The following is a 12,853-nucleotide window of genomic DNA, read 5'->3' as shown; positions in this document are numbered from 1 at the left end:
CTGTCTGATATAGCAGACCAAGCAAACACAGCTGGCCCTGACTCCTGGCCCTGCCATGGACCAGCTATAAGACCCAGGCCAAGTAACTCATCTCCTAGAGCCTCAGTTTCCTCAGATGTAAATTCAGGATAATATCACTTACCTTGAGGGGCCACTGGGAGGATTGAAGGAGGTGCACATATAAAACACAGAATCATACCTTGTCCATAGCAATCCTCTATAAGCCTGTTTCCCTCTCCTCCCCAACACTCCTCCACTGGATAACTTCCCTCCCCCAGGGGCCTCTGCCCTAGCCCAAGGCCTCCCTTCCATTCTGTCTGCCACCTGGTATGTGCTGGTTCTCACACACACACACACACACGTGCGCACACACACATTTGTGGATAGGGGCCCAGGTCAGCTCACTGCCCGTATTCAGATGGAGAGAAAGCTGCCACATTGTACTTCCTGGCCACTCCCCTTCTTTCCTGACTCCACCTGTGGTTGAGCCACTCTCCCTGTCACCTCCCTGAAACACAGGGTTTTCCTGAGGCTACTTCCTGGTCCTGCTGCCAAGGCCAGGATCCACCACACCCCTGTCCTGCCTGGCAGGCTCTCCCTCTTCCAGAGTCACACACTTGTTCGTCAACCCCACATCCGGGCTTCTGCTGGCCCCTCCCCTTGAATTTTCAGCCTCCATCAAGCCACCTGCTTTCCAGTCTGGGGTATCGCTAAACAACTCAGCCTGGTCCCTTCCATCCCTAGGTCTGTCCCCAAAACTCGACCTCAGCTCTCTACCAACTCCTGTCCTAGGGAACGCAAAGCCAGCCCAGGTGTCTAGGGGGTTACTGGTTGGAGCAGATGGGGATAACCTTAGGGGTGGGGAGGTAAAGTGGCATGCCCAGCAGGGGTGGGGTTCTGACTCCCGAATATTCTCTTTCCAGATCTAAGAGCTATTTGGTTGTTTACAGCCCAGAGCTCCACAACCTTGAGCTAGCCACAGGCCCCTTTTGAATAAAAACAATTCTTCAGACTACCAAGAATATGACCCCAGGATGAAAATACTAACTGAAGCTGAAGTCCTGGCTATGACAGTGACTTCCAGCTGCAAATGATCACAGCAACGGAGAAGTAGTAGTGTCTTTGCAATCGGTAAAGACCACTTCTGGATGGCCGCGGGGTAAAAATATAAAGTTTGAGAATCATCGTGGAACTCCTGGGTCCCTGAGAGCCTGACCTTAATAATATGTACCCCAAAGTCTACAGACCCATTAGAGAAATAGGACATGTATATCGGGGCCAGATGGGAGCAGCTTGAAAGCCCCCCCGCCCATTCAGCCTTTTGTGGGCCTGATGAGTCACTTAGCATCTGTGGGCTTTGGTCCCCTCATTTGTGAAATGAGGTTGGTACCCAGGACCATTAGAGAACAGTAACACCTGTGATTGAGGCCATGCCTGGCACCTACACAGGCCAGCTCCCAGAAGACTGCTCTCTGCCACTCGCTGGTTCTGAGGCCTGCACACTTTACCCCGGGAACCTGGGCTTAGCTCAGACAGGGTAGGACCGGGGCCAGGGAGTAGTAAAAGGTTGAAAGCTCTGGGAGTCTGAATCATGGTCACTACCCCTCACACACACACGTGGACATCTCCTCTCCCGCATCGCTCAGCCATGCTTTCCCCTTCCAGCATCTAGTGTTCCCTCTGCTGGATCTTTTCCATCAATATAGAATATACTATAATTTCCCCCACCGAAATCAACAAAAACCCTCTCTTGACCCCACTTCACCCCAACTAATATCCCTCTTTCCCTCTTTATAATGAAACTGCTCAAAAAAGTTATCTTGACTCACAGTCAACTTCTCTCCTCTGCTTACCTCCTGATCAACTCCAATCCAGGTTTTACACCCTCCTCTCCAAGAAAATTCCAGGTTGCTAAGGCCGGTGATCTATTTTCAGTTCTCATCTCACTGGACCCCTCAATAGCATGTGAGGGTGTCGGTCACTTCCTCCGCCCGGATGCACTCTCTTCACTCCAGGACCCCAGCTCTGGTCCCCCCGCCACCTGCATGGCAGCTCCTGCTCAGCTCCTGTGCCAGCGCCTCTCCCCACCCCCTTGACATTCCAGTGTCCAGAGCTTAGTCCTCAGAGACCTCTAATCATATTCACTCCCTTGTGCTCCCAGTCAGTCCCATCCATATGCTGACAACTCCCCAAGTTATAGAACTAGCAGGACCTCTCCCCTAACTCCAGGTCTCACCCCACGCACCACAAGGACACCCACAGAACTCTCACTCTCCAGGTCCTAAACTGAACTCCTAACTTTCCTCTCCAGCCCGACACTCCCACCCCACCCACAACCTCCATCTCAGTTCATGGCCAAGAACCTTGGAGTCATCCTTGATTTTCTGTCATCTTTCTCTCACCTCAAATCTCACTTCAGTAAACTCTGGCTGCCCAGCAAAACTTATAGAAATCTGACCCCCTTTCACCACCTCCACCACGGCCACCACCCTGCTCCAGGCTCCCATCACCTCCCACTTGGGCTATGGCACTAGCCTCCCATTCTATCTGCATCCCTCTCTCCTCTCTGGGCAGCAGCCAGAGTGGGCCTGTTAGAACATAAATCGGATCCCGTCAATCCTCTTTCAAACCCTGCAACGGCCTTGTCTCATTCTGCATAAAAGACTAAATCCTTACAAACTGTCTATAAGGCCCACATGATCTGCACCACCCCCACACTCCCTCTCTGACCTCATCTACCTGTTGCTTGCTCAGCTTCAGCCACATGGGTTTTCTCACTGCTCCCCAGACCTGCCAGGTATGAGCCTACCTTGGGGCTTTTGCACAAGCTGTGCCGTCTGTCTGGTATGCTCTTCCCCAGGTCTCCACATGCCTCCCTTCTCGTTGCTGTTAGGTCTTTGCTCAAGTATCACCTACTCAGTGAGGACTTCTGACCTCTCGTTAGGTCATTTCTGGAGGCCAACTTTTCTAACTGCTGGGAGCACACCATCATGTACCACCTTGTCTGCAAGGCCATCTTGTCTCCCACCTGCAGGGACAGCTCCAGATCCCAGCAAAGGACTGGACACACAGTCAGCCCCTTAGTAAATGCTAGCTGAACAAGTGAGAAGCAGCATTGAGGGAAGGGCCCAGGATCCCCCTGGCCACAACATGGCTGATGGCTTGAGCAAATGTGAGTTCCTCTAATGGGTGGCACAGCCTGGCACATAGTAGGTACTTCCAAATATCGGTCTTCCTTCTTTTCTCCAGGAAGGAGGCTTCCTTGGTTCCTTTTGGGAATGTGGAGTTGGGAAGGTCCTTCAAAGTCAGGCTGGAACAGCCAAGAGGGGCTGGGACATCAGCTGGCCTGAGGCAAAACATCTCTGGAGCTAGAAAGCCTGGATTCAAATCTCGGTTCTACTACGAATTACCTTGTGACTTTGGGCAACTCTTTAACCTATGTCTTGGTTTTCTCATCTGTAAAATGGGTTGCTATGAGAATTAAGTGCAAAGCACAGAGCTTGACAAGCAATAAATGCTATATAAATATTAGCTGTTGTCGTTGTTGTCACTATCAGCACAGGCTGGGTAATCGGCATCTTCCCACACAATCCCAGCTGCCATGCAGCCGCCCTCCCTCTCAGAGCTCCTGGCCCCCAGGAACAGCAAGCAGTAAATTTCTCCTATTTCCTCATAAACTGGGCCTTCCTCCACTCACCCATCACTTGGCTGGCAGCGCTGTCAAAAAGACGGATGCCACATCTGCCTTGTTTACGGCTTTAATTCCCAAACCCTGCTCTGTAGGCTCCTAGGGAGGGATCCAGGAGAAGAGGAGGTACGCAGGCGCTGCCCTCCTACAGGCCTTGACAGCTGCAGAGATGCCCACTCAGTGACCCCTATCTTACTTGGGTGTGGAGTGATCCACAGGCCATCTGCAAGTGCTTCCTGCAGATCACCTCCGTCCCTTCTCCAGGAAACTGTAAGGGAAGCAGCTCTGCCAGGGACAGGGCTCTGGGGGATAGGAGTGAGTAATATGTCTCCCATTTTACAGATGAAGACACTAGGGCCTCAGGTGGTGACGTGAACTGCCTGAGGCCACAAGGCTAGGAGGTGGGAGCACCAGCATTCACACCCAATCTGCTCACCCATACCACCTCACCCTTACCATTTCAAGACACACCAGCCCAATCTCCAACTGCCAGCTTTTGATACTCTTCTGAACTTTCTCTGGTCACAGAAGCCCTCATTGTCCGGGCATTTGGCAGGCTGGAGGTGCTGAGGAATTAACATGCTCCAGGAGAGCCACCAATGATTGATGGGAACTGGAAAATGGTATACACATTCCCCAGCTCCCGCTCTGGCACCTCCAGTGGGATGACTGAAAGGCATGATCCTCTGTCCCCACAGCCCCAGGAGAGTAAAACTCCAGCTTGTTCAGTGGCAACCTGCTTGGTACCCCATCCTTTATGGCTGCCTTCCCTCCTCTACCAGTGTTTCCTGGGATCCCCTCCCGAATAAACTACTTGCTCTCAAATCCTTGTCTTGGAAGGAATTCAACTGAAGGCAGCCTTGAAGGATGTATCAAACCTTCCCAAGCATTATACCCCAGAATGAGAAGGTCCTTTCCATCCTCTCAGAAGGCCACTGGACCGATCCGTTGACCTGGGATGGCAGACAATGGATTTGGCAGAGCAAAGGACGGGCAGCACAGGAGTGTTCACTGTGAAATCTTGGGCAGGCCAGGCAGGGCCTGTAGGGCTGACGCAGGCAGAGGCTGACTATTGAATCCATTAGCATTGAGCGGACCAGAGTGGGCCAATCCACAGCCGCCAGTGTGGATGGCGCAGGCATCTTAGAAGAGATGAGTGGAAAGCCGGGCTCTGGAGACAGAGTGGGGGTAGATGGAGAATACGGAGCTGGCTGAGGGGAAGAAAGAGGGGCCTGGGGGAGTGAGAGAGAAGGAAGCAGGAGCGGCAGGGCACCAGCTCTGGAGACAGGCTTGCCTGGGGGTGACTCCAACTCTGCCAAGTCTCCAGTGCTGTGATGTTCACAAACTGCCTCAGTCTCCTATTCCATAAATGGGTGCAACACCTGTGACAGCCTAGAACATTCACCCTCAGGATCTTGGATCCTATAGCTGACAGAGTCAGTACCAACAGACTTGAGCTGTTAAATTACTCAAATGCCTATAAATCCCACCTCTCTCACTCACTCTCTATATCAACAACGACAACCATTTCATCAGCACCTCTCCTAGGCATCGTTTTTCATCCAGCCTCTTTACACACATTTTCTCCAACCCTCACAACAACCCGTTGAGATGAGTACTGTCTTCCTTGTTCTACAGATGAGGTTCTGAGACTCAGAGAGGTTAAATAACTTGTCCAAGGTCACACAGCAGGGAGGAGGCAGAGTCAGATTCAGACCCAGGGAAGAGTCCTTCCCCTGCCCCTTTCTGGTGCCCAGTCCAGAGCCAGCACTCCAGGGGTGTCACACCAGTCCTCCTGGCCTAAAACATTCTCCCAAAGGACCAGCTCAACTCAAACTAGGGCAGGACCCACAGCAGGACTCAGCAGCTCCTCCACTCCTCGCTTCACTCAGAGATGAATGGGCTCACTGGACTCACCGCACCTGATTTGGGGCCACACAAGCACTCTTACTAGCCTCTGCTGGGGTTTCAAATGCAGCAAGAAGAATCTAGGTTAGCTACGAGGTGCTGTCCTTCCATTCCTCACTGCAGCTCTGTTCACCCCAGCTTCTGCCCCTTTGCTTGTGCCTGGGGTTCATGCTATCCTCCTTCCCATCACTCACCTCTCCCTCTGAGTCACCCAAACTTTGCTGCACAATAGAACCACCTGGGGCACTTTAAAATAAATCCTGATGCTCAGGTTGCATCCAGTACCAATTCAATCAGAATGTCTGGAGGTGGGAGTCAGGCATCAGTAGTTTTAAAAGGTCCCCAGATGATTGAATGTGAACAAGGCTCGGGAACCTCTGTTCCCACCCAAGTTTCCTAGCCCTAAATACACATAAAATCATTTGGGGAGCTTTAAAAAAATACCACAGCCTAGGCCCCACCTTTGAGGTTCGGTTCAGTGGGTCTGGAGGTAGGGCCTTGGTATCATTTTAAAAGTTCCCAGGTGATGCCAATGCACAGTCGGGCTCGAGAACCACCATTTTACAATTCATAAAGGACCTCCATTAACACTTTCTCACTTGTCCTGAGACACCCTCTGGTCTGGCTCACCATCAATCCCATTACCCAGATGAGAAAGCAAAGGCACAGAGAGGCCATGGAGCTTGCCTCAGGCTCACGGTGAAGCAGTACACTCTTCTGAATCCTGCTCTGGTCCTGCTTCCCCCACACCTCCCTGAAGGCTGCTAGAGAGGTGCCCCTCTCCCTGGTTCACCTGCCCAGTTGGGAGATGTTTGCAAATCCTGACCTGACTGAGTCTGGACAGAGCCTACATGGACTGACCAAGGCCTGCTCCCCAACCGTCCCTCCCAGACCAAGAAGTGACTCCAGAGAGCCCCGTATCCTTGGCAGGCTAGACCAGTTATCCATCTAGCCCCACTTACAGTCTCACTAATCCTCATCCCCAAGCCACATCTGATGACCTATAATCAAGTTAACCATAATTTTCCATCCCCACTTGGGCGCTTTTGAGAATGATGGGGGATGCTCTCAATAATTATGCCAGGAGAAAAGAAATGAACAAGATGCACAGTCACCCTACCCATGAGAGCTCAGCCTCCCACACCCAGACATGTTTGGACTACTTGCACCTCTGCTGTGATTACCGCCTGATGAAGACTCTGCTGTGAAGCCTTAGGCAAGTTGCTTAGCCTCTCTGACTCTCCATATCTTCCTCCATAATATGGGGGGTCATAAAAGTCCCTAGAGCTGTTGTAAGAGTGAAATGAGATAATGTCTTCAAAGTGTCTGGAACATAGCAGATGCACAATAAACGGTGGCATTTATGGTTATTAGCTCACCCAGGAACATAATCCCTCACATAAGACACATGCACACATCCCCCTTCTCCCTTACATACTGACTCATACACACACTATCAACATACAAGCTTACACACACACTCTGCACCTCTCCTACACAAGAACTTGCCTGGGCCCCTAGGGGATACCCACAGTACTAAGTGGCCACGATTCCCAGTGTGCCCTCATCACCAGAGGGCATCATGCTCCCCACCCACCTCATCATGCTCCCTCCTCCCTGGTCCTAGTGGACCAACCCACTGACAATGATTCATGCAACATGTCCCTGCAGCCCCTTCAGTGGCCCCCTTGGTCATCTGGCCCTCTGCCCCAGCTGCACGAGTCAGTCCAGGAGGATATAAAAGGAAGTCCATCATCTTGCATAAGCGCCTCTCAAGCTGAGGGACACCCAGGGCCCTCCCAATGTCACTGAGGCCAGGTCCTTCTGCAAAGCTGCCCAGACCAAGAGCACATTAGGACCCACATCCAAATACATCCAAATGTCGACATACCATGCTGGCAACCAAAGGGGGCTGAAGGCCTAGAGCTCAAATCCGAGTTCGAATTCTGCTCTACCATCTTCCATCTGTGAAACTCAGGTCCCTTTACTTACTTTCCCTAAATCTGTTTTTCTACCTGTAAAATGGACTCATTGTTCTGTACTCCCATGGCTCATTCCCTGTCCTTTTCAAGACTCTGCTCAAACGTTACCTTTGCAAGAAGGCCCTCCTCTTTCTTATCCGTTTTATTTGCTTCTACTGCACATTTTCCTTTGACATATTCTATATTTACTTATTGATCTTGTTCATTGTTGGTCTCCCCATTAGGATAAAAACTCCAAGAAACTTTTGACTCTCATTCACTGGTCTATCCACCATGCTTAGAACAGAGCCAGGCTAGCCCTGGGAGTCCAACTGGTGTTTGCTGAGTGACTGAGGGAATGTGGAGGGGTTAGAGATGGTTTCTGCAAAGTGCTCAGACCCCGGAGCATTAGGACTAGACACAGGACTGCTGGGGTCAGCTCAGTTCTGTGGGCTCCAGATGAAACCCAAGGTAGCCACAGACCAGATGGCACCTCTGCCGAGACACAGGAGCCACTTCCCCCAGTCAGCAGCGTCATCATTTGCTTATCCTCGGAGAGACCACAGAGGCTTCTACCATCATAAGCCCTCTCACCCCCAAGGCTTCTCAGGGTCTAACTCTGATTGGCCCTGGTCTCCTCGGGCCCCACCCCCTCAAGGCAAACAACCCCGCTCCAGAGTGGGGGCCCACCTCCTCGCCTGGTTGCCTGGGCCGCTGAGGACTCTTACCCGCGCAGTATCGGCCTTAGGCGCCCCTTACTCAGCTTGCAGCCTTTTCCCCCACCGCCCCACCCACTTAGGGCTTATTCTGGCCCCGCCCCCTAAGGCCACGTTCTGGGCCCCGGCGGCGGCGCGCGCGTGCTCACTGGTGCATTTCTTGACGTGGCTGCCCTTCTTGAGCGCGTGGCGGCTCAGCTTGCAATGGAAGTTGTCCTCCCAGAACTCGGCAAACCAGATGTTGCGCCGGTTGTTGTCCAGCGTACGGCTGGAGAAGTAGCGGTCGAAGCCTGGCAGGGAACCAGGACGTCAGGTCCTCATGAACCCCCTTCTCCAACCTGTCCCCAGTCCTTCCGCCTTCCCTCAGGCTTAGAGATGGCCCCAGGCAGAGGGAGGGAGGGAGGGAGGGAAGAGCACAGCCTCTGATCCAGGGCCCAGGTGGAAAAAAACAAAATGTGGAGCGTTTTATTTCATTCAAAATGAAAAGAGCTGTATTAAGTCTCAGGGGGAGCATGTATAATCTTACAACTGCTGCCTTTATGGAAAAGAAGTACACAATGAGCATGTTTCTGCCACATTTTAACTACCAAAATGCTAATATCAGGCCTCTTTCAGAAGAAGCCACCTGGAGGTCCTGAGATTAGAGTGAGAGAGGTTGTAGGGGGGGTGCCCAAGCCTGGAAGCATCTGAGCTCTCTGGTTCTGAAGAGGAGCCCACACCAGAGAGGATAGGGATGACCCAGGTCACACACGGCAAGACCAGGACCCGGATCTTCTCCCTTCAAGTCCAGAACCCCCCTATCACTAACAGATGCAGCCTCCTCTTCGATATGCTCCTGGGGACTCACCAACTCTGCTCTAAGCCCAGAAAACAGTCCCAGGGTGGGCAGGCTGGAGGGTGAATAATGCCCTCTCTCTCCTCCCAGTGCCCCTTCTGCATAGATGACTGTTTCGTGTAATGGGCGCAGTTGATTCAGCTACTTGGGACAGGCCAGAAGACCTGAAAGTTCAGTGGGGCCCACACCAAGTGGTAAGCTTCCTGGCTATGGCAGGGTCCAATGGACGCTCAATGACTGTCTGTCAGAGCTGTAGGAGAAATGTTGGCATTGATGGAGAACTGGCCTAGAGCAAGGTTTCTCAACCTTAGCACTACTGACACTTTGGACCCCATCAATCTTAGTTGAGGGAGGCTGTCAACATCCCTGGCCTCTCCCCACTAGATGCCAGTAGCTAATTCCCCCAATTGCAACAACCAAAAATGTCTCCAGACATTGCTAAATGTCCCTTTAGGGTCAAAAGCACCCCCAAATGAGAATCACTGCTCTAAAGGCTTCTTTAATGTCCCAGATAGAAAAAGGATTTGTCAGGCAAGTCTTAGGTTCAAATCCCAGCTCTGTCACTTAATAGCCACTATATGTCACTTAATCTCTCTGAGCCTCAATGTATTCACCTACTAAAGGTGGATAAAAGTGTCTCACGTGGTTGCTGGGAAGACTAATCGAGACATCTGTAAGGGGCCTGGCATTTGTAGATACACAGCCATAGTTATTATTTTGTGTTTATTATGGCTTGAGGCTGAGAGGGGTGGTGTGGAAAATGCTGCCTGTGTTCCCTCTGCTTCAAGGTGAATAGAGGATGCTGCTGTGTGACCTTGAGCAAGACTCTCCTCTGCTCAGGCCTTGGTCTCTTGGAAAATTTGGTGAACGGAGTGAGAGCAGGGGAGAAGGCCCTGGGAGCCTACCTCCCCTTTGGTGAGGACAGTGAGGTCTCTGGCACATTGGGCCATGAACGGGATCTTCACACCTCACTCACAGTAAGGTTCTGGCCAGAGCAGTCTATTCCTGCCCAGGGTGACCGTGGGTTCTGTCCCAAGAAGAAAGGTTGCTGAGCAGCGCAGGCCCAATCCCAATACTACCCAGGGCCTCCCGGACCCAGGCAGGCTCTGCAGGGAGTTCCCTGCCCCTGGCACAGCACCTTTTTCTTGTAGCCGGCTGGCAGCTCCCAGCCCCTTCCAGCAAAGGACTCCCTCCCAGCAGGACAAGGGCCCTGTCACAGGTGGAGAAGGGATGGGAGTATATGAGATGAAGGACAGTCCTTGATAAATGAGCCTCTTGTATGTGCCACATGTCTCCCACACCCAGAAACCTCTGAGAAGAGAGGAAGAAAAGTCCTGAATCCGGATTCACATCCTGCTGGGTTGAGTGTGGCCAGAAAGGCCTCTCAGACCAGCACAAAGAGGCCGTGAGCCAAGGAAGAAGATAGACAGGCTGTGGGAAAATGAGGAGTGGGAGAGGAAGGAAGTGGCAGGGGGATCGTAGAGGGGACAGTTAGGGATGACGCTGACAGTGGTGGTAAGTGGGGCGGTGAGTGCACCGCCTGGGCCTGCTGGGCCTACCTCGGACAGACATCCTCTTGGGGAGGATAGTGACAGCGCCCTCAGCCACCTCCTCCAGGTGCAGCACAGGTGCGATCTTGGAACCCCAGCTGTCTGAGCCCATCCAGAAGAAGTGGCCTGTCTGGTTGGCCTTCCGTGCTGCCTCCAGCACGCGCCTGTGGGAATACACACCAGCCCAGCCCAGCCGTGTCTGCCCATGCAACTGCCCTCACGCTGGCCACACCTGCTCATGAGCCCTTGGCTGATCACCACCCCCACACGCACACACCTCTCTCCTTCACAGCCCATGCTTGTGCCCCAGGCTATGCCTAGATCCCTTACCCCTGCCCCGCATGAGTCCAGGTGCCCCAGCACCCATGCCTGTCCCCCACCATGGTTCCCTCTGCCCCTCACCCACACCTGCCCACAGACCCACAGCTACCCCTCTCGCCCATACCACTCATGTACCCCAAGCCTCTGCCTGTCCCCTGGGTCCATGCCTACCTACAGGCCTATGTTTTCCCCCAGACCCACTCCTGTCCCCTAGGGCCACATCTGTCCTTGCAAAAACCACACCTGTTTCCCTAGTTCCGTGCCTGTCCCATGTCCTGGCCCAGGCTTCCAGAACTACATCTGCCCAACACCTGTCCTCTCAGGTTCAGGCCACCTTCACCCTAAACCCACACCCGCATCTAATAGTCCCTTTTCACATTTTTACACCCTCCCACGCACACACACGCACGTGCGCGTGCGTGCACACACACACCTCTACACTCTTATCCCTATGTACTTGTTGCTCCCCTGCCAGCAGTGTCCTCCTCACCCAACTTCCTCCTGTGCCAAAAGTCCAAGTCCTTCAAAGAGCTGCTCCCCACACCCTCCTGGATGGGTATAAGGGTATGGGGCAGCCAGGTGCTCACCCCCTACTGTGGCAGTGGTCTTAATCAAATCAGGAACCCTAGAGTCCAGCACAGAGCTGAGACCCCAGAAGTTACTCAGTCAATGGTTAACAGATGTATGAACTAATTGGCCCTTCAAAGACATCTTCAAGGAGGAGAAAAACAGGAAGGACCAGGTAGAATTCCCCCAACCTAGCTCCTTTCACGGGATGAGACCGGATCACAGAGGAGGCGAGCCACTTGTTCAAGATCACTCAGCAAGTGAGAGGCGAGGATACTAGAAATTGACCAGACCCCTCCCATGAGTGAGGGCCAAGATACAACTCCAAGAATTGGGGTGGCTGCTGGCCCTGTACAGGAGGCTACCCACGGGGGAGGACAGCCTAGGGCCACCAGGGAGAAACCTGTTTCCAGGCCCCAGAGCCCTCGCCTTCCCTCCACCATGTCCTGACTCCCAAACTTGCTGCAGCCCCCCCAGGACATACTCACCGAATGTAGGGCTTGCTCTCAGAACCCACACCCATAGCCCTATTAATACCCACTTGCATCCTGCTGGCCAGAAATGACCAAGCCCCTATCCCCGCAAAGTCACCTGGGTTTATTTTTACTTCTGTTTGCTTCTGGAAATGCATGTGGATTTCTGGAAATGCCCCCACCTCCCACCACACTTCCTACAGCCACCCCAAGTCACTCTAAGGCCCTTCCCCCTCCTCCAGGGGCCTCTTTTCTGGGACACATGGCCTAGAGCCTTCATCCTCCCTTCCCAGGGTCTATCTGAGCTGAGCAGGAGGCCTGGGGTGGGGGCATACCTGGGTGGGGTGTGGGGCCTGACAAGTGTGGGCTTTGGGGTAGGTGTGGGAGGTGGGAGTACAGGGAATAGAGACTGAAGTGAGGAAAAAGAGTGCTCAGAAGGGCCCCCCCAATCCCGGGAGCTGCTGAGCTATAGGCAACAGGAACCTCCAGAGACAGAATTAGGGGACCCATAAGCACTGAGGGGGTAGGGAGCAACCTCTGAGCTCAGCTCAGAGGAGTCAAATAGACTCTGAAGACTCCCCTCCCCGGTCTTTCACTGCCTGAGACACCTCCTTTAGAACTGGTCCTTTCATCTTTTGAGGTCTTCATGATCTTCCAGAACTTGCCCCTCCACCCCTGCAGGAACCCAGCAACGTCTCCTGGGGGAAATCTGTTTTGCTGCAATTTAAGAGTCTAGGATGGGCTCTTTACCAAGTGGGAAAAAGTACTGGAAAGGATGGGACCCAAAGTGGATGCTGGTCAGCAGTGCAGGAGGGAACTGCATGGAGGCAGGGC

At 52.9% G+C, this 12,853-nt stretch overlaps 1 protein-coding gene across 1 annotated transcript in view; it reads right to left on the bottom strand.

Annotated features, from left to right (window-relative positions):
• The window catches only part of GRM4 (glutamate metabotropic receptor 4), a 38,475-nt gene that overhangs the window by 24,481 nt on the left and 1,141 nt on the right, over window positions 1-12,853 (bottom strand). Inside the window, exons 2-3 of the mRNA XM_039856117.1 lie at window positions 10,668-10,822; window positions 8,423-8,563 (exon numbers count right to left, since the gene is read on the bottom strand). Coding sequence (XP_039712051.1) covers window positions 8,423-8,563; window positions 10,668-10,770 — 244 coding nt within the window. The 5' untranslated portion in view covers window positions 10,771-10,822. The remainder of the gene's footprint in view (window positions 1-8,422; window positions 8,564-10,667; window positions 10,823-12,853) is intronic.

Source organism: Pteropus medius, unplaced genomic scaffold, assembly GCF_902729225.1.
Source record: "Pteropus medius unplaced genomic scaffold, Ma_sr-lr_union100, whole genome shotgun sequence".
NCBI lineage: Eukaryota > Metazoa > Chordata > Mammalia > Chiroptera > Pteropodidae > Pteropus > Pteropus medius.
Note: the sequence above shows the minus strand (reverse complement) of the source record. Positions and strands in the feature narration are given on the sequence as shown.